At 31.6% G+C, this 27,690-nt stretch overlaps 1 protein-coding gene across 1 annotated transcript; it reads right to left on the reverse strand.

Annotated features, from left to right (window-relative positions):
• Nucleotides 1-2,968: 2,968 nt before the first annotated feature.
• LOC129219940 (uncharacterized) lies at nt 2,969-25,959 on the reverse strand. Its single transcript, XM_054854255.1, has 9 exons — nt 25,820-25,959; nt 24,146-24,212; nt 21,143-21,216; nt 16,354-16,543; nt 15,215-15,533; nt 8,225-8,417; nt 5,179-5,269; nt 4,792-4,981; nt 2,969-4,230 (listed from the first exon to the last, which is right to left on the reverse strand). Exons 1-9 carry the CDS (start codon nt 25,957-25,959, stop codon nt 2,969-2,971), a joined length of 2,526 nt encoding a protein of 841 aa, XP_054710230.1.
• Between the last annotated feature and the right edge of the window lie 1,731 nt (nt 25,960-27,690).

A 27,690-nucleotide genomic window follows, 5' to 3' on the forward strand; every position in this document is an offset into this window, starting at 1 on the left:
TTTTTTTTTTTTTGAAATTAGTGTTTTAAAAACTAAAGTTTTGTCGTTCTTTGGTGATGTTAGAGGAAGGCATCTACTCAAAAGGGGGCACCTTTTCCTTCGGAGCCCCCTCCTTGAAAAATTTTCGAATTTGAAGCCTTGAAAACGCAACTGTAGACCGTTTTTGGAGACGTTAGGGGTCTGGCAATTATTTGAAATGGAAGTTCCAGATAAGCAATTTCAGACCACCTTGAATGAAATAGAGCACAAGTGTTTGATGGTTTTCCTCAAATTGGGGACAGTTGGTAATTTTTTTTTTTTGAGTGGAGGGAGGTATCCAGGACTAGTCATTTCGAAGATTTTCTTATTTGAACACGGACTAAGAATGTATTAAAAAATGGATTGAAATAAAGACAAATAAATTGTCAAAAGCTATTTTATTATTTTATGCACAAACAGTTCAAGAAAAGGGGGGAGGGGAATAATCAAGTAATTATGGTCAAGTCATTACTTTTCGGAAGTAAAAAGTTAACCAAACCTTTTTTTTTTCAATATGTAAATATTACCCATAAGTAACTAATATGCAAATGGGCTTACTGTATTTTTTATGTATGACAACATGAAACGGTCGATTTATCAAGAACAATAGTTAAAATCACAAAAAGACATATTGTACTAATTATAATACAACATATTCATCGCAAGAACCAAAATGGGGAGTAGCAAAATTTGCTGCGCCTCGTATACTCATCCGTATGTACTATAGACTTCAACAGCATTCACGGTTGGCATTAGGAAGAAAAATGCTAAATTATGCATTAATCAGCATTACGTGTTTTTAGTGTAAAAGATTACACTTCTAAATAGCATGTTTAGACACAACAAGGTAATAATTGTTCCTTTTAGATAGACAGTGAGACGGATTGCTTGTTTCAATGAGCAGTTTAATTTCACCGCCAACATTAGGTTTTTTGAAAATAGTCAATTTTATTTTTTCGGTTGAAGATTTTGAGCATTTTTGATCAGTAGAGCTTGGTGCCTTTTTGACTCTGGCGCTGTCGTGTGCCGCACAACCTTGCACATAGGGACGGCACCGCTCTGGTGCAACCTCGATTTAACGACTGTCAAGGAACAAGAAATGTTATCGCTAAATCAAGGAAGTCATTAAATCGAGAAGCACAAACAGTCAATGCAGTCAAATCCCGACCAGTGAAATGTATCCTTAAATTGAGGAAATCATTAAATCGGGTATCCTTTAATCAAGAGTTATACTGTATTTCAAGAACTTGAAATAAAAATTTCAATTACTTAAAATATTTACCAAACTGAATTAATACCAAGACAGTAATTGATAAATATTTTGGAGAGGTTACTATCTGAAAGATTTATCAATCCTTTCATGCTCGTCAAAAATGTGCATTCAATTTGATTTAAATATAAAAAGAAATATTTTAAGCTCTCTCAATTTTTACTGATATGCTTTTCTAAACATAAGAAATGAAAATAAAGAAAACGTTTCAAACTTTAAATAGGAAATCTAATCTATCTTTTAAGCCAAAATTTACGAATTCAAATTAACCCATGCTAACATGTTGTAATTCAATAATTATGAGTATGAAATGCATTTTATATAAGAGCTCACAATAAGTTTAAAAATGTTAAATAAGTTAAAAAAAATGCAGAAATTTAGTTAGAGCAAAAGACAACATGTTGATTCAGATTTGGTTATAAATCTAGCACTGCACATCCGTTTTCTATCTTCTTCTCTTTTTTTTTTTTTGGAGGGCAGGGGGAGGAGGGCGTACACATTAGATTTATCAACCGTGACTATTATTATGGATTATGGAAAAATGAGAGTAATTATTACATACATTTAAACTGGGCATAGTTGAAAAGTTTTTTTCAAAGATTGGGGGTAAGTTAATTTAAATTTCAAGATCTTTTCATAATTTCGGTTAAAAAGGGTTATTAAGTGCACAGACCTCTTCTTAAAAATGTTTAGTAGTCTAAAATAAATAAATACCCCCCCCCCCTACAAAAAAAAACTTTTGAAATTATTGCTTTTACAAATAAATAAATTAGAGAACTGCATTGAGTCAAAAATGATTTAATAATGGGAAAAAAAAAACAGGAGGTATGTTTTGTTTAACAAAAACAAATGTGAAATAAAAATGTTTAAAACTATAATTAATTAGGGACCTAAACGACATAAAACTTCATAATTGGAGCTCCTATCTAGAGATATACATTAAAATTGACTTGAAAGAAGATGAAGAACATCAGGGGGAAAAATAGATAAGGAAGCTTCAGATTTAAAAAAAAAAATAAAGAAATGCATAAATACTAGTTGTAATATTTAAAATACGCATGTACACGTACAACAACCATGAAATGTAAAAGTTTATAGGAACTATTCGTTTATTTGATTGAAATGCAAAATATAAAGTCTCAATAATTTAACTGATTTTAAAAAGTAATCATGATCAAAATAAATTTTTAATATGAACTTTTTGACAACAAACCGATTCCCGAATATTACCAAATCTCCAATAAACTGGCAGCTCATTATTGAAAGGAATTTAATATATTTGGCAGGAAACTGTTCAAAAAATAGAATCTATTCTTATCCAATATTAGTTGATGATGGATATCTGTAGTCACGTACTGACATCTGGTGCAGCAAACATAATATTAAGAACAAATAAGATTAAATAACAGCATAACAAATAAGAACAGTTAAAATTGTACCGGGATGCAAATCAGTAATGTACCAAATAAATAAATAAATATCAAAGTGCATTATTATGAGGCATTTCATTAGTATTGCTTGAATAAAGAAATGTTCATTTCAAAACGATTTCATTTAAATTATTGCCATAAACATATTAATTTTTTCAAGAAACATTTTAAACAATTAAAATCTAATAGACTGCTAAAATTTTAAAAAACAAAGAAATTGGCCATGAATTGCCATCAAAGAAAAAATGCTTTACAGAAAGGTAGCAGTTGCTTCATTTGAACTTGATGAATCATGATTTTGGGAGGAACTAGGATTGCTTGACAAATGTGATTTGGAATTTCCGGACACAAATAAGACAGTACTATTAGAATTACTACCCACACCTGCCTTTTGATTTAAGCTCACTACACTTTTACCAGAATACCGACTGTTAGTAGTTCTTGTCTGATGAACTATTTCATATCCCGGATCGGTATCGCTGTCGGATCGTTGCACGGTTTCATAACCAGGATCAGCAACATCATCTATTTTATTCCTGACTTTCTCATATCCAGGATCAGTGGCATTGCTTTCTGTCCTAGGCACTTTCTTTATTTTTTCGTATCCTGGATCAGCAGCATCACTTCCTGATCTAGCCAAATTCTTTACAATCTCATAATTTGGTTCCGGTATTTCTTCAAGCTTCACTACTGTGTAATCAGAATTGGAATCACTATCATCAAAATTTGTGGATACTCTGACCGGCTCATAGCCAGGATCATTTTCCGAGTTCGATTGAGTGACATATTCATATCCTGGATCTAGCGAATCCTCATCTTCGTTTATATCTTTGACACTCTCATACCCAGGGTAATGGGAATCAGACTGGGCTCTGTCGGGATGATCAACAGTCTCATATCCAATATCTGATTTGACTTCCAGAACACTAATTTCATCTTTTATTTTTTCATAACAAGAATCACCTGAATTATTTCCCTCATTGTAAATCCGTTCATAATCCGGTTCACTCACATTCTTGCTTGAAATACTCACAGAGCTTCGAGCACTGTTACTAAACACTCTGTTTTCGTTCACCACTTCCGGTAAATTGGGGTCAGCAGAGTGTCGCCTCATGTGCTGAGACGTTCCTGGCAAAAGGGACGCAACTTGTATTCTTCCAGCTATGGGGGGAGGGGCTGGTGGTGTTGTTGAAGCCCACGGAGAAGGGGGAGGGGTTATACATTCAGTATCTTCCCCATTTATTCCCTGATATGCAGAATAATCATCAGATGTGCTGATGGTCAATTCAACACGTTTCTTACGAACTTTTGCATACAAGTCTTCAACTTTTTTCCTCTTTTCAATGGTTGAAACTAAGCTCACACCTTCTGCGACGTGTATAGTTTTCCGCTGCTTGTTATTCTTTTCAACAGTGGAATAAAGAGAGGTAGATGGGTTGCGCAATGTTGGAGGTGAAGCTGGTTCACCAGAGGAAACGTTACTGCCAAAAGATGATGTTGACACTGTGGAAGCTAAAATATAGAATAAGCAAATGAAATATCTTTTCAATTGTTATTTTTACATGTAAAATACATGTAAATAAAGCAAATGCATGCTTTATTTTATGAAATTTGTAACTTTACTATCCTATTTTTGGGGAAGTTCTTATATCAAATTTATGCTGACACTCCTTTGAGCAGCCACTTCTTTAGCTCATGTGATTCCTATTCCGGGTTGATGAGTGCAGTCCTCGGATGGAATAACTGAGCCGATGGTCTATTTTAAGCATTTATTTATTTATTAATTTTTGCTGGGATGAAGGGAAGCTGAAGGGAAGTTTTACTGGGTAAAAAAAGCAAATATGTGAGTGTGTGCATGAAATTTACTCAAATATCCCTTTTGAAAACTCCACAAAACAAAAATAACATAAAAACTTAAACAAAAACCAAAGAAAATTTGCATATGATTTTAAGTTTGTTGCTTATAAAGCCTTAAGTAATAAATATGTTTACTTAGTGAACACATTTTTACACATATCCTGACAGTACGCTGCAAGAATAAAGAGAATATTTTCAGGTAAATAATCACTGTACCTTGTCTACTATGAGCATGAGCAACTGACTTAAGGCTTTCAACAGTAGGTGGGACAGGAGGAAGTTCCCTAGGTTCAATGTGAGCATATGTAATGGATGATGACCCAGAATCCTGCCCTGAGCCGATTTCTGCATACATCTGTTCTTCTTCCTTAACCATAGCATAGTGGTCTTCACTTTCCTCAGAATTCTATTGAAACAAAACATGTGACTTAAAAATTTAAAAGAAAATCCAAATACAGGTTATTAAGTGGGATGGTCAAAATTCTCAGAGAATATAGTCATCAGATGAAAGTTTTAATGAAAACAGCAAGCAAGTCACATCAGAAAAAACACATTTGGTTATTATTTGAGACACAAGTAGCAGAAAAAAATAAAAATTCCTACTTGTTGAACCGTAGCTCTCTGTTTCTTTAAAGTTATTCCTCTGACATGAGCTAAAGGTTCCCTGACTGAAATTACATTATATGGGAGCTCACTTCGACCACCTTAAAAATAAAATGAGTAAATAATTTTAAAAACCTTAACAGAAAAAGCTAAAACAATATGAACATACAATATATAATACACATATACTGTAAACTCACTTATTTTCATGATTCTTTTATTTTTGCGAGCCAGTCGTTTTCTTGAATATTAAAGCCTACGGAAATATTTCACCTCCATATATGCATATATTCTACTTTCGGTTCTGTTTATACGCAATTCATGAAATTTTCAGCTTGCAAAATCACCAATATCCTCACTATCACAAACATTGCTTCTCATGAAAGTTTGTGATTTTACAGCACATAAACATACTATTTGTCATCACAACATTTTTAGTTTTTCAGATTAACAAATAAAAAATTATTTTTAAGCTCAAAAAGCAATGTAAGAGCCAAATTAAAAATTTCAAAATTATTGTACTTGCTAAAAATAAATTAGTATTAATCCAATAATATTATGAAGATAAAACATCATTTTAAACAAGAAACAAGCTAAAGTTCATCAGTAAAGTGTTTTCTTCAGTAGCGCCTCTATGATGAGAATTAGTTGTGTTATGCAGGTATTGTAGAAACTTAAAGATATCTTTGATATAGGGTCATAATCACTGCCTGAAAGCACTGCTATAATAAATGAAAATAAAACAAAAATACAACTGAATCATTATTCGAACTAGTCAATTTAATCATAAGAGATTTATTTAAAATTTTAATGAAGCATTGTACTGAAGCGTGACAAACGGAGAAAGCAGAGTCAAATATGATGAAAAAAAGTGTGTTGTCATTTATGGATAGTCTTTAATGTAAAATACTAGTGTTTTCAACATTAGCTGCAAATAATAACTATTTTTTAAACTAAAGAGTTACTAATATCTTACTACACATAGATTGTTATTTTACAAGCACTCACCCCCTCCTCCACCCCATCAATGAGACAGAACCAAAATCAATTATTTTATGCCAAAATTCAGCTTTAAAAATGTGAATTAATAGAACATTAATGAATAAAAGCATCAAATACAAAAAGATATTTTGAACATTGGAAGGAGTGATAAATCACTTTTTTGTGCATGTACTGTTACTTTATTATATTGTAATACTATATCGTCTCACTCTGATAAAAAGATGTTTAACCTTGGATAAGTTCATTTAAGCCTCAACTTGTTGGAAGTCATCTTATTAGAGTCAGATTGTAATGGTTCATTTTTACTATTATTTAATTTCTAATGCTTTAAATTATCACCGTACTGTTCTTCTTATTAATCCACTATAATATTAAAATCTGTTCGCGTCCGTCTGTCTGTCTGTCTGTCTGAAGATCGATCTTCTAAGAACCGCTGCGAATAGAGAGTCAAACGAGATACCGATCAATCCGAAATTTTCCAAAGAAAACAATAGGACCAATTTCGTAATTGTGCTACTTTAATTAGCGGAGATATTAATTAAAACGTTAATTAACATAACGTTATTCAGGGATTTTTATTTCTTTCCTGTTGCCATTTTGCATATGCGTGAGCGAGTAAAATTCTAATAATTGTTTTAAAAGAGATTTTTTTGGCTGCTGTCCAAGTCTTAAAACAACGTTTCCATCCAGAATTTCATTTTAAATTAGTTTAAAATTGATTGCCTTATTCGGACATAGCCTTTATTTTATTGTCTGTCCTTTTTTTATTTTTTACATTCAACGTTCTTAACTCTTTTCTTTCAGCATATGAAAGTTGTTTCTTTAGCTATGTTTATTGATTGTAGTGTAAGTTTATCATTCACCGGCCTCATATTTTGGTACACTTAGGATGTGCGACTAATTATGTTTATTTTGTTGGACCTTTTCCCATCACATGGGTGAATTTTCGAATTGTAATAACTCTCTTTTTCCTTCCTGTTTCTATTTTTAAAATACAGTTTATATCGTTAAAAGAACATGTTCAATTAAGATTATTTGGATTTCTTTGTGAAACAGAGTTGAACAAAAAAGATTGTTTTTAAGGATTTTAACTAAAGCTAAATTGGAATATGATGACTTGGTATTAAATTAATGCTTATTGGTAGTTATTTAGTCTTGGTGCTTTAGTTTCACGTAATCAACCAAAAAGTATGTGTCATTCTATGTAAAAAGCTTATTGTAATTGTACACAAATAGTTCAGATATAGTCTATCAGATGTAATTCATTTTAACGTGAGCACAGATTATTATAGTTGATAATGCATATATTTTCATCTTTTGTGCTAATTGAAAATACTCATAACTTGTATCATTGATAACTATGACTAACGTCAAAGAGATTTTTGCCAAAAATATGCTCTACTGGTGTTTTGCAAACCTTGCATGACGCGTATTTATTTACTCCTTAGCGCTTTAGAAACGAATGTCAGAGTAATACAAAAACATCGATTGGACATCTCTTTCATTTTTCAAGTAGCCCGTGCAATGCCGGGCACGCAACTAGTATTTATTATAACACGTGTCCCTTAATTTCCCATTAGTCCATTCCATTGTTTTTTGTTTCTTTTTTGGAAAAACTAAAAAACTGGTATGCAGATATCACATTTAAAGAAATACCCAACTTGTATTTTTGGTCTTGTATTGCAATCAGAAATTAATGGCCACAAGGAATGGAAGTATGGAAGTATTACTGTATCAAGCCAAACTATTTATGATAAGCTAGGAAGACAGCTAGAAATAAAAAAAATATATACAGTGCAGAACCGTTTATACGTTTTTGAAGGGACTATATGAAAAAAGCGTACAAATGAAAAAAATGTATAATAGGTATAGGTTAATGTGTATTAGACTTGGCAGGAATCAATTTTAAAAATGTATAATTGATAAAAACGTATAAAAGAGAAATGTATTAACGGTGCTTCACTGTATATATAAAACATTTCTGAACAGTCACAATTAGTAGATATTCAAATCCTTATAAATTGCTTAAAACAAAATAAAATACTTACTTGATGTAGTGTTTTCATTTCTAGGATGGGTATTAGAAGTTGAAGGAGGATTATGAAGCAGAGGTGGTGTCATATATGGTATATCAGAAGACGGCACAGCACCTGCTACAGCTAAACTAGCTGATGGACAACTTAATGGCAGAGGAACATCTTCCTCAATAGGTGTAACATTTTCTATTTTAATGCACACTAAAATGAAATTTTAAAAAGTGATTTAAACATAGGTTGAAGTCGAAGTGCACTGAAACATATTTATCATAAGGTATTGTTTTAAAATATGACATGTCACTAATGCTTGCCCACAGAGAGGGGGTGGATGACCTTGAAGCAGAAACATTATTTGTATCATTTGTAATACTGCTGTGCTAAGCACAGATCATATCTCTGCACATTTTGTCGAAATAGAGTTATTGTCACTGGGTGGTCATTAATAATTTACCTAAATCTCAAATTTTTTGGCGCATTGTGAATGCGAAATATTAAAAAAAAGATATAGCAAATAGTGGCACCTGCCTATTTTACCTAGTTTGCTAAAGTAATTTGAATATAAGTGACAAATACTTAGTTAGCCCTTAAAGTGGTATCTGAGCAATTACCCTTTTTCCTCAGTAATTATGTAGATACAACTTTTATACCTTAGTAAAACAGCATATTTAATAATGCAGCAGTTTATTGTAACAGAGTACTAAAATTAGTTTACTTTTGAATAGTTGATATAGGTCGATAACAGGCTTGGAGTCGATTACGAGAAAATGGAATCAATTACGATTATGATTACAAGCTTGAAAAATAGGTGATTACAATTGGGATTACGATCATAATATTTAGCCAAAACATAATTACAAATACAATGATGATTAGATTGTGCAAAAATTGTAACTGATTACAATTATGATATGCCGATTACGATTTTGATTATGATTAGACTTGTAGGGAAAAAAATACAACATACCACACAGATATATCTATCATTATTATTATTATTATCACTGCAGGTTTCTGGTAACAACGTCATAGTTGAGAAATTATGAATTTTGATTTACCAATTTTATGGAAGTCCTATTTATCGCACGAGCACCTGGGGCTCATACCCTGGTCAGGAAAGGAAATTTGTAAGGGGCAGAAAAGTTTTCCATAATATCACCTTTTTTTTAAATCCATGCCAATATACAAAAGCTTTTTACAGGCAGATAATAAACTAACTTTTAATTCGTAATTTCGTATGTCTAGAATTGAAATGTCCAAAAACGTCAAAAGAAAAAAAAGTAAGGACAATCAAGTGCAAAAGAGCACCACTGTTGTTTCGGTTCTAATCAGTCACGATTTTAAAAATCTGAGTGCGAATGGGCCCAAAAACATGTGCTTGTACTTTTGATATTGTTCTCTTTCCAAGGTGGCAGCTTTGCTTGTTTGCTCGCCATTGACAGATGAAAAGGGAAATTGACGACAAATCCTAAAATCTGGGACATTCCTGTCAAACGCACCCTACGGAGCATGCTTAGACCCTGCCTACGGGGTACAAACCAAATAGGGCTTGTTTATGACCCTCATTTACAAACAGCCGTTAATGACCCCTAAACAGCAGGACTTGAGGCTCTTGCTAAAAAGTTTGAAGTCACTTTTCTATTGAACTATTAACTTCTCCTACCATTGTAGAATTGCAACTTAAAATTTTTCATTTTCAGGATTACACAATTACAAGGTTAAAATACTATTATTTTAATTCAGATTATAGTTACGATTATGCAAGAAACACTTGATTAAAATTACAATTACAAGATTACGAGCATCCTGTTGCCAGATTATGGTTATGATTACGATTACACAAAAATGTAATCGATTACATGGATTACGATTATGCAATCGACGATTACTCCGAGTCTGGTGGATAATAAAAACTAATACAACTTTGCATAAATGTTCAAGCAAATATTTAGCTTTTTCTATTAAAATTTTCATTTAAAATGCAAATTCATAAAAATGAAATGCATGTAAAATATTCATATCCAATTCTTTTATGCAAAAAAAAAAGAAGCATTTCATTCTATGGCCAATTATAATTGTTTAAGTATCATCTGCTGTCAAAATCAGCTTCATGCTCGGTAAAAATGAATCTACAAAATAAAATAGTACAAATGATAGCATCAACACATTCATTCAACAGAAAATTATTATGGTTTACAGTTTTAAATGTCCGAAATTTTGAAAATGGTATTTTTCAGATGGCAGAATCTGTTAGATTTGTATTAACAAAATAAAGTGACAGCAAAATTCAAACAAAGCAGATATTTTCAGTATTATTTCATATACATTAAGAGCATTTTACTAAGATATTTTCGTCGTATCTGTGCAGATACCCCTAAAAACGACTAGTAATAGTCATTTATAGTGAAATTATCCTACTACATGAAAAGGTTTTGAAGAGAAAATTTGTTGCAACTGCATTTATTAATTTTAAATAAAGACTTTCACAAAAATACACTCTTACGTAGTAAGATAAGTTATTTATGAAGAGACGACTGCAAATTGAACATTTCATTAAGTTACAAATCAAAGAAACAAGTTGCAAAACTTTAATCATCAATTTCTTATTTTGAGCTCTACTGTAGATACCACACCTGTGCTTAGCACGGCAGAATAGGTAGAGTCAGCTAGAAAGCGGTGAGTAGTAAGAGGCTTGTTCTCCCTGACGTCATCCACAATGAAACTCACTCCACGGCACGATAATTTGATAATATTTTCCGGTAACGCTTGACATGTAGGGAAATGCAAAATTTAGAGGAGGCTGAGCTGGATCCAGTATCTTAACTGTTTTACTGATAATGCTGTCATTTTAAAAAAAATGAAGAAATGAAAAACTGGTCAACAATGAATGCCATCTGCAGGAGTTTAAGGTTAATCCACTGGAGTAAGGGTTAAATTTTCAACTATCAAAATATCACCAAACAGGCAATTGCTTTGTTCAAATGTAAAAGCAATTTTCAACCATCATACCTTGACGGGCAATTTTCTAGTAACAAAATAATAACAAAGAACCTCTTACAAATCATACAAATGATGTTTCTACTTCAAGGTCATTCACCATATCTCCATGGTCAAACTTACCAATACCTTTGGATTTTGGAAGTGATTTACCTTTGTCAATAAGTCATACAGTAGCCCCTGGTTTTATGCGGGTTTATTTTACGCAGTTTCAACTATACATGGTTTAAGATTTGACACCTTTACTCTATTTTACGTTGATGCGGCAATGCAAACAGATAAAATTTTCTCCTCTTTCAAAATCAAACTCCTAAAAATTGCAGGTTTTGCAGATTACGCGTAACAAACTGCATTTTGGCGTTCTAATAATCGAGCTTGGGCCACTGGAGACATTTTATGCAATTGGTTCCAGAGCTCTTTCCAGAAGTAAAGTTATTAAACTCAAACAGTTCAGAGCTCACTGGAAGAAGAGCTTTTAGGAGTGTCAAAGGAGACCAAAACCAACAAGGATACGAACGTCAGTGACTCACGACCAGAAACGTTCACATTGAAAATTTTGAGCCATTCCTAGACAATAGAAATGATCTTTCTGATTTCTTAGTGAAGGAAGATTCTATTATGGAAATGACGCAAGTGATCATGGAGGCGTTAATGCTCTGCAAATAATTAGAGAAAGATTCTTAATGACTGCCAAAAGACTATCCATAGCCAGCTTATAAACAGAACACGAAATTAATTTATGTTTTCTTCATGCATGTTGTGCATAAAAGTCGATATAAGTACACATTAAACTTATACAATTAGTCATCACTAGAATGAAGTATTTTGTTATCTACGGAACCAAACCCCTATTTTTAACACTAGTATTAAGTCCAAATTTACGTGGCATTTCCGTGGAACGTAACCCCCGCGTAAAATGAGGGATTCATTTGGCTCCACCATCACCATACAAGAGCTTAAGATTTGGGTGTCTTGCCAGAATCAATCTCTGGAGATGGTAAAATTTATGACATTGGCTTAATAAGCCTCATCCAGTGAGAACTCATGGTGAAAATAAACAAAGTAGTGAGGTCACTGTCAAGATTTTAAGCTGCCTCTTTTAATGAAATTTTTTTTGAGAAATAAAACATTTGGGACACTTTTACATTCGGGTTTTTTTTTTTTTTTTTTAATTATTTGAAAACTCATGTACAAAAGAAATAGTATTTTCTGAAAACATACAAGACAACAGTAAGCTTTTTTTTTCATGTAAGTTTTAGATTTGTGGTAGGTTTTCACCAGAGCTGTGAAGTTGGACAAATTTCAAATTATCCTAGTTGGTTGATTTAAAATTACCGGTGCTGTCATCGGCCATTTTCCTCCCAAGTCTATGGCACTACCATGCCTGCAGAGTAGGAATTGGAGTCTGTTTAAACTAGCAGTAGGAGTTGGAGGTTTTAAGATTCCACGAATCAGAATCCCTTATTTTATTCTAACTTTGCAACCCTGGCTGAAACACTCAAATCGTAAAGAAAAAAGCCTCAACAAACTGACCTTCATTTAGGTACCTCAAACAAAATTTTTTATTCAGCATTAAATTACAAAAGTGGCAAATGTTGACAAATTGCAGACAATTATGTTTATCTTTACCCTCACTTCTAGTTAGATAGAATATTAGGGAAAGTACAGCAACAATAAAAGACATAAAAAAGACATTTTATTCCATAAAATAAATAGAACATTCAATAGTACCAGAGTTATAGCTACAAAAAATCAACAGCAACAATTTTAATCTTGCTTAAAACAGGAATAAATGTGATGTTAATTCCCTGATATAAATTCTATAAGTATTTCAGATGTCCGAGAACATACATTGTCTAGGAATAAAAAGGCTTGATAAGTTAAATTATGTACCCAAACATTAAAAGCAAAAAGGTATGCAAGAAAAATAGCAGAATAAAAAGTGCACAGCTAAATATTAAAATAATCTGCACAAAATGAGTGAATTGCCAAACAGTAGAATGTAAGTAAGTCAAGGACTATCTAAAATGAATTGATTAAGTTTCAAATCAAACTGTTAACACAAAACTTATAAACTTTAACATAATGCAGTCAATCACACTTCAACATACACAGTGTTAGATACAGGAGGGGGGGGGGGTCGTGACGTCCCCCCCCAAATTTGTGGAAATATTTGAACTTTTGCTAGAAAAAATTAAAAAATTGTCAAAACCATAAGAAAAAGTAAATATTTTTTTTTGAATTCAACTTCTTTATGGCATTACATGAAGGGATGAGTACAAAGGAGGGGGGAGGGGGTCATGGGAGTTGTGACTCCCCCCCCCCTCCCAATCTGCGACAATACCTTGTAATCTGTTATAAGGTTCATTGCATTTGAGTAATGAAAATGACAGCTTGAAAAAGAAAGAAAAGAAAACCGGGTCGAAATCACAAGAATAAGTAATAAATAATTTTTGAACTCCCTTTTTTGGGCTATTACATGTCACTTTTCTGTTTATATTAGACAGTGAAAAGTTTTGCTTTAGAGAGTGTCTTCTTCACAGTGCTGCCTTTAGGCGCCAGTGAAATAAAAACAAAGAAATGTCTGCCGTCTGATTCTTTCTATTGTAATTTTTAAGTAGTTTCGTTTTTGTCCATACAGAGTTTATTTTTAAATGAGCTGTTAACATTTAGTTTAAATCAGCATTTTGGACTTAGGGTCGGGCAAAAAATGTAAAATTTTAGTATCGTGTTAGCTCAAAACCTAGTTATACAAGGGTTCCCGTCCCATCGTTTTAGACGGATACTGAACTGAAAAAATCCGGGATTTTTAGAAAAAGGACTACCTGTAACAAAAACAATGAAGTGGGTGACAAAACGTAGCTGTCTTATTTGATAAGTTGAAAAAAAAAAGAACCCAAATAGCGATGGAAACATATCCGGAGTTCCCCTTGTATCAGACTTAGAGACTGCAACGTCTTCATTCGCCTCTGATTTTTTTACAATGGAAAAGAATCAGGGTGAGTATTCATCAGTGTCCGAGCTATATTCCTAAATTATTTAATTTTAAAGAAGATTTTCGGCGATTTTTTTACTATCATATTAAGTGAAGTTTTAATAGTATTTTTCTGCATAAAAGATGGATGTGTCATGTATCATGCAAATGTATAATCAAAGATGGATGTGTGTCCTGTGTCAAATGTTATACTAATATTTAATTTTGACCAATGTCTAAATTCATCATATTCATAAAACATTTAATTTTTATTAGATTTTAGCAGTATTTATTTATTGTGTTGGTTGGTGCGAATACTGGTCTATAACAGGTTGTAATACAACTTAAACAGATCATTTTAATGTATTAAAATATTATTAATTAAGTTTAATTAATCATAATATAAGTATTTAATTTATAATAGTTAAAATTAGTTAAGTTTTCAACCAACTAATGGCCGATTTTGTGCTTTTTGTTGACACCTAAAGACACCAAAATTCAAAAAAATTGTAGTACGTAAGACTACATTCTTGAGTAGACCGCTTTTAAAATGAAATCCTGTATCCACCCCTGCATACACAGCATGCTGAAAAATGTTTACATGAAAAAGAAAAATACAAATGTTAATGAGGCACCCATACAAAAGTAATGATAAATGTTATCTAAAAAAATAGCATCAGAATATTTTTGCATATTTAAAAACAGTGAAAAGGAACAAAGCAATGAAAGAGTTTAAAATACCATTGGTGGTACTGTCCATAAAGATGTCGTACTTTTTCTCAACTTTTTTAACCCCATCCCTCTTCCCTTTGTCACATATCACACTATTCTTTATCAAACTATTTTTATTTTAAGAAATGTGTGATGTCATTTATTGTTATCAACCTTCTCCCTCCTCCTTGTCAGAAACCCACAATTTCGCAACTCTTCCTCCCTGGAAGCAAGACATCATATGTGGACAGCCCCCTTGCACAATCACAAGTAAAATGCATTTAAAGTGTTTCAAAATGAAAATTAGTCTCAGAAATACCTGGACTAGATGATACAGATGTGGCTTGGGATCCCCTGTCACTAATATTATCAGACACTGAATCATATAAATTTGAGCTTGGACCCGAGGATTGCTTAGCAGGACTATCGGCACTTTCCACTTTCTCAACTTTCTTGAGAATGACCATGCTGTTGGACGTCCCAGGAATACTGTCAGCAACAGGAATTCGGGACTTAGTACCCATTTCCAAAGTTGATACGTTGCTTCCAATAATGTGCGTTTTATCATTCACAGTGATGGTCACAGTTACTCCAGATGGACCATTTGAAGGCAATAAAGCAGTACCATTTAGAGGAAACTACAATAATTCAAAACTTATTCAAGTCAATGAAATCATTTTGTAAGAATAATAAAATGCAGAAACACAATCCATTAAATAAAGCTAATCCATACATGACAGGGTGCTCAATCAGTATTTTGAAAAGATAAGAGATATGTTAGTACCCATCAAGATAAAATTTTGGCAAGCTCCGACCAGGGCATTAAACAAAACTTAAATTTTCTTTAATATTTTATTTCTTTAAAATAGATTTTAGAAACTTAAAAACTTCAGGTGTTAATTAACATGTATAAATATAACTAAACTAGTAAGTGATTCTTTTTACAGCATTATATTTCAAGTATTAGTTACAACCGTAAATATTTCATAGTACATGCTGTAGTTGGGGAGGAATAACGGAACACACCCTCTCCCGAAATATTTGGATTTCAACTGTAAAAATAATGCAAATTGGTTTCAAATTATTTTCTTTTGGTGAGTGCCCCCAAACCCAAAGGTCAGTTCTCCAAACATTTTTCACTGTAGCAGAAATAAAGTTTGGAGATAGTGTGAAAAATGTTTTTTTTTCCTTAACTATTCACAACTCATTTCAACGTGTAAAATCAATTTAAATGCAAATGTATATGATTCAAATCCAAAATAACATATTATTTTACAATTTTTGCCATCAGATTTTGGTCATAATAACCGGTACAACAACTCAAGTTCATATGAAAGGATTTAAGTAAAAGAAGGCAAATGTTTCATCAACACATAAAGCTCACAGACTATAATTTTAATTAAATCATTAAGAATTCAATAAGTAATTTCTAAAAAACTAAAATTCATTAAAACTTACTACTTTGGAAGGATCGTTGCAAGGTGGTTTGGGAGCAGCTGCTTTGTGGCTTTTATTTTTGACATGAGTATTAATCAGAGGAATACCATTTATGACAGATCCATTATCAGTAACCGAAGTGTGACTTATTGAAGAAATATTGGAATCTGGAATTTCAGGCAAAGCTCGATCTTTCACAGTCCAAGAATTCCTACAAAAGTTATTATTTTTAAAAGGATTTTGTTGCTTCAGTCACTGCAGGTAGCTTGAAATATACATATACATAGAGTTGAATGTTAGAAAAAAACTACAACAATTTAACATCAACTATACTGCTGTGCTAAGCACAAAAGTCGTATCTGAACTTTTCATCAAAATTGAGTTATTGTCATGAGGTAGTTTTTTATGACATGTTTTACCTACATACAATATTTTATGGTCTTTTTTGAATGAGAAAGACTTTTTAAAACATTCTGGAAAAGTGGAATTTGAATCAAATATATGGAGACATAAAACTTTAAAAAGCAGATTCTTATTTTGAGCTCACTGTCAGGAACAGATATAAGTAAGCAAGATTGATAACAATTTTTTTATAAAAAAGAAAAAAAAAAAAAAATCAGATTTTTTTATATCAGATTTTTTTTATTTAAATCGGATTTTTTTTAGTTTATTTAAACAGAATTTTTGAAATTTAAATGTACTTAAGTAATATTTGACACTAAAAAATTAAATTGCATTAAAGTGATACAATGTAAAGTCCCGTAGTCCAGATGGGTTTATTTCAAAGACATTTTTAAACAAAATAATAATAATAATAATAATAATAATGAAATAAACAACATCTTCCCCTTTTCTAAAAAATAAAATAAATAAAAAACTGAAATATAGAATTATAAAAAAATGTGGGAAAAAGAATTGGAAAAATATAGAGCATCAAATTATTTTCCTCAAAAAATGATTTTTTTTTGGGGGGGGGGGGGGGGGAGAACTATAAAACAAAATGCATGAAATTTAAAAAAAAAGAAAAGAAAAAGAAAAACACTTGCTTCTTGATTTTTAAATCATTAATAAAATTCATCAAAAACTGAAAAGCAAAATTTTAATTTTTTTTGGTTGTTTAAAATTAATGTCTCATTGATATGCATATTTCGTTTCACTGCTTTGACTAAATGGAAGTTGGAAAGGATTGTATCAAAAGTTTATTTTTAAATGAAAAGTTAAATAGCTTGACTCCTAACAGATAAATATCCAATATAATTTATTCTGCTTAATTTCATTGAAAAGAAACATCTTGTTTCATAAATCCTTTGCAAGTTCTTTTATTTTTAAATTTATTGCTCTTGTGATTTATTTTATTTATTTATTTTTTTTTTCAGTTTCAATTTAATTAATTCAACAACAATAAGAAAAATTATTTTGGTAAGATTGTTTATAATTAATATTTATTTGTTTATGGCTTTTCTAAAAAAAATAGTCTGAACTTCATACCCATCAAATTCTTTCTCCAGATCTTTTAAAATTTTAATCCTTAAAAATCATGATCTAAATCGGGTTAATTTATCACTCAACCCTGTAAGTAAGTTTTCTCAAGCTTCAATGAGATGACAACTGCCTCCAGCTCAAATTATTCCAGACTGATGAGTTCATAACAAGGACGAAGCTCCAGTCTCTGGATGTGATAACTGGGCTGCCGGCAAATTGCACGTATGAGTAAGTTTTTTAGAGTTTGAGAAAGATCCTGAAAATTATATTAATTTCTCAATTTTCTAAATTTTGTATTTCTATGCTACTCTTCATACCCTGTTACGCATGCCCTAGGTTGGCCATCCCTGATCTAGTTGATGCTGGTGAGAAGGGATAAAAACAAAACAAAAAAACAGAGCATATAGTATGGCTTGTACACAAAATGTTTAAAAAATAATTAAAAATTAAGAAGTATTCAAGGACTTTTCAAGGATTAAGTGAGCTTTTTTGAGACTATTAGGAAAATAAACTTTTTTTACAATAATAAAATAACACATGCAGATTCAGTTCTGTAGCTAGGACAAACCAACCTGGCAGAATCATAATAGTGTAATGCTGTGATTAGGATCTGCGTAGTCTTCCCAATGCTGCCAGGTTAGGTTTGCCCAAACTATGTTTCATATAAAAGCTTCAGCATAAGACAAAACATTTACACCACATTAACTAGTATGTTGTGGCCATCACGAAACTTTCTTCTATATTTTTCTTTTTTTTTCTGATCCCTCCCCATGCTTGACAAGGAAGCAATATTCCCAACAAAAACAAAATTACACATGCAAAAGACTACCATCGCAATGTCTGAATTATTGCAAAAGCAAAGCAAAGAGCGAAAATTGAAAGTTATTTTAAAAGCCTTGCTTGAATTAATTACAAATATTTTATTTGTTAACAAACATAAGATGGCAACAGTTAAAAATTTTAAATCATTGAGATAATATTTCCGATCATTTCCATTCAATTAAAATCACGAGAAATACGCAGACGACAATCTATTACGATTTATCTTTCTTATTGTTGCATTAATAAAGCTATTTTTATTCAAGAAAAAAAAAAATCAACACCTCTTGGAGAGATTGGCGTCAAAATTGAACCAAAGCCTGTTTACATATGGATTCACATATATTCCAAATTTCAACCAGAACGTAGCATTACTTCTTGAGATAGGGCACTCACAATGGAAAAAAAGAACGGGCGATTGCGCTACCCCCCTTTTTAGCTGTTGACACCAAAATAAAATCAGCTCTTATACCCACTAAGGACTACTTGCCGATAAATTTTTCTTTTATTCTGTTCATTATTTCTTGAGATACAGCAGTCACAATTGACGAAAAAAAACGTTCTACAGCTCAACCCCCGTTTGAGTTATTGACACCAAAATTAAATCAGCACCTGTTCCTGTTAATACCAACATATGGGCCAAATTTTGTTTGATTCCGCCAGTAACTTCCTGAGGAATAGCAAGCACGCGTAACTCGAAAAACGTCCCATTGATCCACTCCCCTTGGAGGAATTCGCGCCAAAAACTAATGGGCACAAGTTCACATAGGGGCACATATGTGTACTAAATTTCGTTCGATTTCATGCGGTAGTTTTTGTTGTAGAGCGGCCACAAAAAACTGGTCACACACAGACGTGACACACATACAAACACACACACACACACACATACATACACACACACAGACAGACAGACATTTTCCAAAAATGGTCGAAATGGACTCAGCACACCTCAAAACGTTCGAATCCGTCAAAATTCGAAATTCGAAAATTTGCACGAATCCAATACTTTCTTCTATATATTAGATATAGAAGAAAGTAAAAAAGCTTTAAAATCAATCTTTAATAGAGAGCAGGAAGGATAAGATTGATGACCATTGACCAAAAATAACAATAAAAGCTCAACATTTAAAACACCAAAACAATGAGTAATTTAAAAAATTTTTAGATTAATTTAAAAATTTCGCTGTGATGGCAACATCATACCCCAATGCTTTAGTGTGTTTGCAAGCCATGATATTCTAGTCTTTAATGTCCACAAAAGTTTGGCATATAACAAATGATTTTTAGCCACCTGTGATTCAAGGGAGCCATTATTTAAAGCAGCAGGTTGGACAAATAATGGTACTGATTGCGGCGATCATTCAATTACTTTAATCAAATTTTTAAAAATGAACTGTTAAAACAAAAAATAAAATAAGTAGATTAAAGGACTGCTTGTAATTTTCAGTGAAGCATGAGTGCTGAATGTTGGCAATTTCCCAAACAAAACAAAATAAATTAATAATAATTTTAAAAAATTTGAATTTTGACATCTGGAATTCAAATTATGTTTTTTGCAATCACGAGTGTAAGTATGTAGGCATGTGAGTTTGTGTGTGGTTCTATGTATGTTTGTGTGTAGGAGGTATGTGTATGTGTGTGTGAGTAGTTGTGTGTGTGTGTTTGTGTAGGTGTCTGTATGCGTGTGTGTATATGTTTGTATGTGTTCGTATATGGGTAGGTGTATGTGTGTGTATGTGTTTGTGTGTATGTATGCGCGTGTGTGTAGGACTTGGATGCAACCTGGAGGTGGCTTTTGCTATAGGAGCAGCATCGTGCGGCGGCCGGTCGACGGTGATGGTGCGGCGGGTGCTGGCGGGAAAATAAAATGATAGCACGCCAAAAACAGTCAAATGAAAGCAATAAGCAATCGTGATTGCTCAATAAAACTTTCATAAAATGAGAAAACTCAATTAAGTGGAAGTCTAAAAAAGGTCAATCCATACTATGCACTAAATTTGAGATTGGATTTTCAATAATAATAATAATAATAATAATTGGATTTTTCAGGAGAAAGCCAATTTTTAAAATGTATAAATTAAATTAAAGAGGCTCCACAAAAAATCCACTTATTATTATTATTATTATTATTATTAATTAATTAAGTTTGTTTAATATACTTGTATCATTTTTAAAAAATAAATCATGAAAATCAAAGACTGATGATATACTTTAAACATTTTTAAAGATTTTCAAGCTCTTGAAAATGAAACTTTAAATTTCAAGCAGTTTTCAAGATTTTTTGTTTAAAACATAAGAGTTATGTATAGTAATTTAAAAGCTAACTGCAAATATATAAAACAAAAGAAAAAAGAAAGAAAGAAAAATCAGTATTTTCTCATTACTTTAAGATTACATTAGCTTTGACAAAATGATACAAAAGTATTTTTATCAAACATATTGATTCAACATTTCTAATTACCAAATGTTGAGATGATTAAATTTTAATATTTTAATCAATATTTACCTTTTGGGAATTCCATCATCAGAGCTCAAATCGCTATGCCGTGAGCTTATAGACAAACTACCTCTGTTTCTAGGCTAAAAGTGAATTAAAATGGTTAATTTTACAAATAAATATTAATACAATTTTTTTTCAGCTTGATAAAAAAAACAATTAAAAAGTAGCTAATCTAGTAGCAAAAATTGAAACAAATTAAATGCAAATCCAAAACACTCTTACATTTCACAGTAGAACTCCACTTATCAAAACTCTGAGTATCTGAATCACTAATTATCCTAATTGCTTCCAAAATTTCAAAAAAAAAAAAGTCAGATTTTTTAAGATTTGACTACACAGCTAGAATAGGCACAGGGTGAACGTTTTTGGGGAAGATGCGTCACCATCTCATAGTCGACTTTTAATGTACAGCACACTTATAACATGTAAAAGAGTTCCTTTTTCATTTAACTAATTAAAAGCTATTTTTCTTTAAAAAGTTTTTACTCATATTTCCAGCCCACATAAGGTAATTAATTAAAATCAAATTATCCAATATTCTGATTACTCGAAGGAGGTCAGGTCCCAATTGATTCAGACAATTTGAGTTCTACAGCATTTGAATATAAATCAAGTGCAAAATTAAACAGACAAATAAAGTTAAAACTGTACATATTTCAAATAATTTTAAAAATAATCTATAAATATCAAAAAATTTATGTAAAAAAAATGCCGAACAAATAAGGTCAATGAAAAGGAATATTCTGCATTAAAAACTCATGATTTTACTTATTTTTTCTCAGAGAAACTTTTGAAAATGATCAGTTCATTAAGTGTAGAAAATGTAGACAAAAGCTTGAATCTTTAAATCACCTTTCCATGGAAGAGATCAGCTAGTTTTTGCTATTCAACTCAAAAATAATATTTCCCTTTAAAAATTATATTTGATGCTAAGATGAATTTTCTGTAATACATTTCCCTAAAGCAGTGATTTTCAATCTGGGGTGCATGCTAGTGATGGGCATAACCAAGTTCTCATAATCAAATCACTCGATTATTCAGCGTCATTCGAGAGCTCGATTATTACGAGTTCTTGTTTATCAGATCTCGAGTTCTCGATTTTCACAACTTGAGGTAACTTGAAACTCACAGTGGGCTTGAAGTTAACAAGGGTTTGCTGATTCAAGGACACAAAAACATCCATCGAACCAGCCGAATATAAAATTTTAATGGCCTATAGAATCAATGAAGTTTTAACCCTGTTTTTTCTTTCAAAAATTTTAAGAATCATCATTGTTTGAAACTGTTGAGAAAAAGTTTGTGCCTTTATTTACAATGTTTAGGCTTTCTTTGCAAGAAAAGATAGATTAAGAAGATACTACAGCATTATAACATTGTTTTTACACCCTACTGTTTTCCACCTAAAACAACCAAGTAGATAAGATTTTCTTGGTTTAATTCCTTGATCTGTATTGGTGAACAGAAAAATGCCTGTTGCTTCCTTCTTTTCCCCAGTTGCTCACGCATGTCTATTTAAAACTGCATTTCTCGTGTTAATTTTGTTTTATATATTTTTCTTCTTTTTTTAAAATTTTTTCATTACAGCAATCAGATGCAAATTGGGTCTGTTTGCAGCCCCTTCACAAAATTCTTTATCGTAAAAGTGGACACTTTACGAAATTTCTTATCTTAAAATTAGACCTTTCACACAATTTTATTTCTAAAAACAATTCACACATTCATTACTTTTAAGCTCTATCAATTCATCTAAGATCACAGCATCAGTAATAAAAAAAACTTTCTAGTTCAAAAGTCATTCCCAATGAAGTCCTGAAGGTCAAAGGGTTTTCAGATTAGATTTGTGACAATTAAACATGCTCTTTACGAGATGACAAAATTTTTTCCATAAAAAATATACAAAAAAAAAAAAAAAAAAAAAAACCCTAAAACAAACTCTTTTTCAAAAAGAAAAAAAATTCAGAAACTTTTTTTTTTTTTTCACGAAGTGCAGACCCGAAAATAAAAACCTGGATTGGCCCCTGTATTATTTAAAACCAAGATGCAAGATTGAACTCTTAAAAGTGTGTATGAACCAGTGACTTATTTTTCTAAATTTCTACCTGGCTGTGTGATATTGTTAATATAACTTATTAAATCAACTGTAACGTGAGGCGAGATAAAATGAAACTGGGTAATTAAAATTGTATGAAACTGGCTTATTACGAAAATTGAAGAGAAAAGTTTATGAAATAGGGTGAAAAAAAACTGTTTGGAAAGCACTGCCTTAAAGATTTCTTCAAAATCAGTCTACATTTTTCATCTGAAGAACATTTTGATCTGTTATTTGTTACAGTAGCCAACAATTAACATGATTAGGTACATTAAGACTTAAGCATTTTAATTGATCAGTCTTGGCAGTAAATAATTCAGCCAAACTGACTGAAAACATTTAAAATCTCCACAAGTTGATAAGTTTTGAGCTACATCAATGCTTAAATTTATGTAGGATCTTTTACCAATTGTTAACTTTTCTCATTGAATAATATATTTTCTTTAAATAATGCATTTAAAAAAAAAAAAATTTAAGAAATGTGTAATATTTTTTCAGCATTTTTAAATCTTTATTTTAAATTTATTTATATGTAGAACTTTCATACTTAAAATTTCAAGGCAAGACTGAAGCTTTTATTTAATGTTCTAAGTCATTATAACAAAAGTGATTTAAGTACCTTCATCATCATTTTTCTGAAACTCATAAATAGTTCAAATAATAAGCAAATCTTAACAAATGTGTTTAAATAAAATATTCACAAGTATTATATTAATATCTAATTTTTAAAAGTAAAAATTTTTAGATATGCCAGAATATATTTTCTTACAGAAATGGTGGAGATGCAATTTATTTTTATAAATCAATTTTTATTTTCTTAGCACACACATAGTTATAAATTTACTTGATACAATCTAAGTTATACAGAGAAAGCTAAAAAATAAATAAATAAATAAATAAATAAATAAAAAACTTCTCACCTGAATTTGTAATATAGGAGAATCTCTAGTAATTGAAAGTCTGCCAGCAGTACCATATTCTTGGGGTCTAAAAAATATTGTTAATTAGTTATAATAATTAGCTTCATACTACACTTCTGAAAATAATAGTTTATTTATTAGAGCAAGCATTAAAATATCAATTAAACTGAATTCATCTAACTTTAATATTATTTATATGCATTCTCTAGGTTGTTCTACATATTTACATAACATCAACATTTATAATTACATAATTTTCCACGAAAAGGTTTTAAACATGTACAACACAAACTGTCTAGCTTTTAAAAGATCGAAGTTAGTGTACGATACCGCTGTTCTCTTTCAGACTTCAAGAATATCCTTCCTTCAAAACATTCCTCCACACAAGGCAAAACTAACCAGTGCAACCAGGAGCGAAAGGTCGAGAACTCAATCTGTTAAGGGACACTATAGAGGTGTTTTACCATCGCTCTTGGGATGATGGGTACCCCTGGCCCTGGTATGATAATATTTCTGCCACATGCATGAAGCAACTACATATTCTTTCAGTTGTCCTTTAGGGAGGATTTAAAAACTTTCATTCAAAAAAATTCTTACTTGGTTCCAAAATAATTAGGACACTTCACAGGCAAATTTTTAATAAAATTTCTCATTTTATTATTTTATAAGACAAGAATAGCTTTTAAAACAAATTGTTAAAAGCTTTTAGTTCTTTTATAAAAGAATTACAATAAAAAATATCTACTTGAGTTTTGTATGCAAATAATGTACCAAAAAATTTATAAAAAGCACCTTTCTCAGGATAAAATTACTATCAAAAAGTGCCTTTTTATCTGAAAGCAGCTTGCCCCTTTTTTGATCTGGGGGGAACACTAGTATATAAGAGTTTAGCTTAAAAAATACCTCTTCCACAGCAATCTATTAAAAAGGGTCCATTTAATTGAATTCAGTGATCACTTATCTGGAAGCACGCTGCCCTTTCTTTCAGTCAGAGGGAAACACTAATAGTGACTTATCCAAAAATGATTCGATTTTGTTGAAACAGCTTAAAAATAAAACAGTTGTCCTTCCATAGTTTAGCATATGTGTCTCAGGGATTTCCTATAAATGTGCATGCCAGCTAAATATTAACTATAATGGAATCAAGTTAACCTTTAAGTAGTCAAATATTAGTCGATTCACAACTGTTGTCATATATTTCGCTCTATCCCACCATCTCTCATACTGAAAATGGTGCCCATCTGTGTAGCTGACCTTAAGTAACTCTCCAATCCTCACGCAGAGATAATTTTTTTCGGTATTTCAAGGTTGCATAGCTTTATAAAATGTATAGCGTGACACCCTAAGTAACTCCCCAACAGTCACTTTCTTTCAGTGTACGATGTAAGTATTGTTCTCATTCCATACTTCCTTTTTTGTAAATGGTATTCATTCTATGAGCTGAGACAAACGCTAAAAGAAATTATTAAAAATTCTTTTTCGTCTCACGGATTATAAGGCGGGAGAAAGACTGAAACGCGAACACTAAGGTAATATAAAGAGATGCGACTACTCCCAGGTTAATAAAACATTTCCAAACAGACTACATAGAAATCCAATATTTAGCACTAATGTATAAAAATGACAAGTGCATGTTCTTTATGCCATTTCATCTAAAACTTGGGAATATCTTACTTTTCATGTTCCTTAAAGCAAACACAGGTAGCAAGAAGCATGATTACAACAAGAAGGAAGAGTAATGCACAAATCCATGAAAGCTCTGGAAAGAGATTTCCTGTAGCCATTGAAGAAAACTCAAAATCCTTAGGGTGCATAGTTCTTACTATCCTGAAAGTGCATCATTTTTATAGCATTCATTACCTGCAATAAACATTAAAATCAATTAGAGAAATATTTTTACACAACTAAAAATGATTTGAATGCACATAATTCAAAATCTTAAAATAGTCCAATGGCATATTTTTTTTTTAATCAGTGCAATAGTTTTAAACACCAAAAAGTTCATAAGGTACATTGTCTTTAATGAACAGCTCCTGCATAGGTTGTGCAATAAATGATTATCTAACAAACACGACTGTAGCTGAACTAGATAAGGACTAGACTGACTGTGTTTTATTCAAAGACACATGGACTGGAAAACAAAGACTATGTAACAATTCTTTGTTAAGAAACTATGTCAAAAATTGTTTTTATATTTATTAGGAAATCGGTCAATGCAGGAACGATCCTGACAGATAAACGGGAGGCAACCCTATATTTTGGCGCTAAATGATATCATTCTCAGACTTGGCGACAAGGAATCTTCCTGTACCTCGTGCGTGGTTTAAAAAATGGCTTGAAGAATGTAGTAATGAGTAATGTGTTAATGTATTTATTATGATGAGATTTTTACAATTAAATATGCATGAAAGTAAGTGAAACATTTTCTTGAATGTGACTATATTAAGTTGTATCTTTTTGTTTTCTTTATTTTGAAAAAGAGCATGTTCCTTTATTTATGCTTACTGTCTGACCACGGATTGTATGGAATGACAAACACCGTTTTACAGCCGGAAATGGATAAATTTATTTTTTACCGATGTCAGCTTTTGCAGAAGCAGAGTCTCATTCAAATGAGCGGAATACGCGCATCAAATTTTTACTTTCCCCCCTTATTCACATAGATTCGTTGATCTGGACATTCGAAAATTCCATGCAATCTGTGGTTTAACAGTACAACAGTCATGAAATTAAAAGCATGTATTAAGATTTATTATGGCTAGGCCTTGGGTTTTTTTCTAGATTATCATTCTGTGCATCTGTACTTTCTATCCGGACAAAATTTATATTTATTTATACCATAATTAGAAGTCTTTCAGACATCTAATATAATATGGGAAATTGTTGTTAGACGTTAGCTTGCATAGGTGTGCATTAAATAAACGTTTCTCGTGTGCTTGAGATTTTTGCTTGCCCCCCCCCCCTTGAATAATCGAAACTATTAGGCTTCTTTTAATTTCCCGCCTAAATTAACGTACATTTCTTTAAGACGTCCTTAAGGATTCTTCCTGCAAGCGTGCATGTATTCACATCATTAAACGTTTATCCTTTGTGAAACATTTAGATGTTTCCTTTTCCTTGCATAATTGAAGCTACTGAATTGCTTAATTATCCAAAATTAACAATCATTTTTCTCAGACGTGTTGACTTTTGTCAGAATTGTTCCTGTCAGCCTTTAGCGTGCGTAGATCTGCGTCAACTAGAAATCTGTTATCGTGAGTAAATTGTTTAATTTCCTTCATTTAGTAAAACCATTTTGATGTATAATTAATTTAATTACTGCCAGAATTAAATTTATTCCTGTCATCTATTCTTAAGGGCAGATTCCTCCTGTTAGCCATTAGCGTGCAAAGATGTGTTTCTAATGAACGCTATTGAAAATTGTACTGTAAAGCATTTTTGTTCCTTGAACAATTAGGAATATTTAGCAGCAAATTTAATTTTCTGCCAAAATTAACTTTCTTTCAGATATCAAGTCTTAAGTAAGGATTCTTTCTGTCTCCTGT

Source organism: Uloborus diversus, chromosome 4, assembly GCF_026930045.1.
Source record: "Uloborus diversus isolate 005 chromosome 4, Udiv.v.3.1, whole genome shotgun sequence".
Taxonomy (NCBI): domain Eukaryota; kingdom Metazoa; phylum Arthropoda; class Arachnida; order Araneae; family Uloboridae; genus Uloborus; species Uloborus diversus.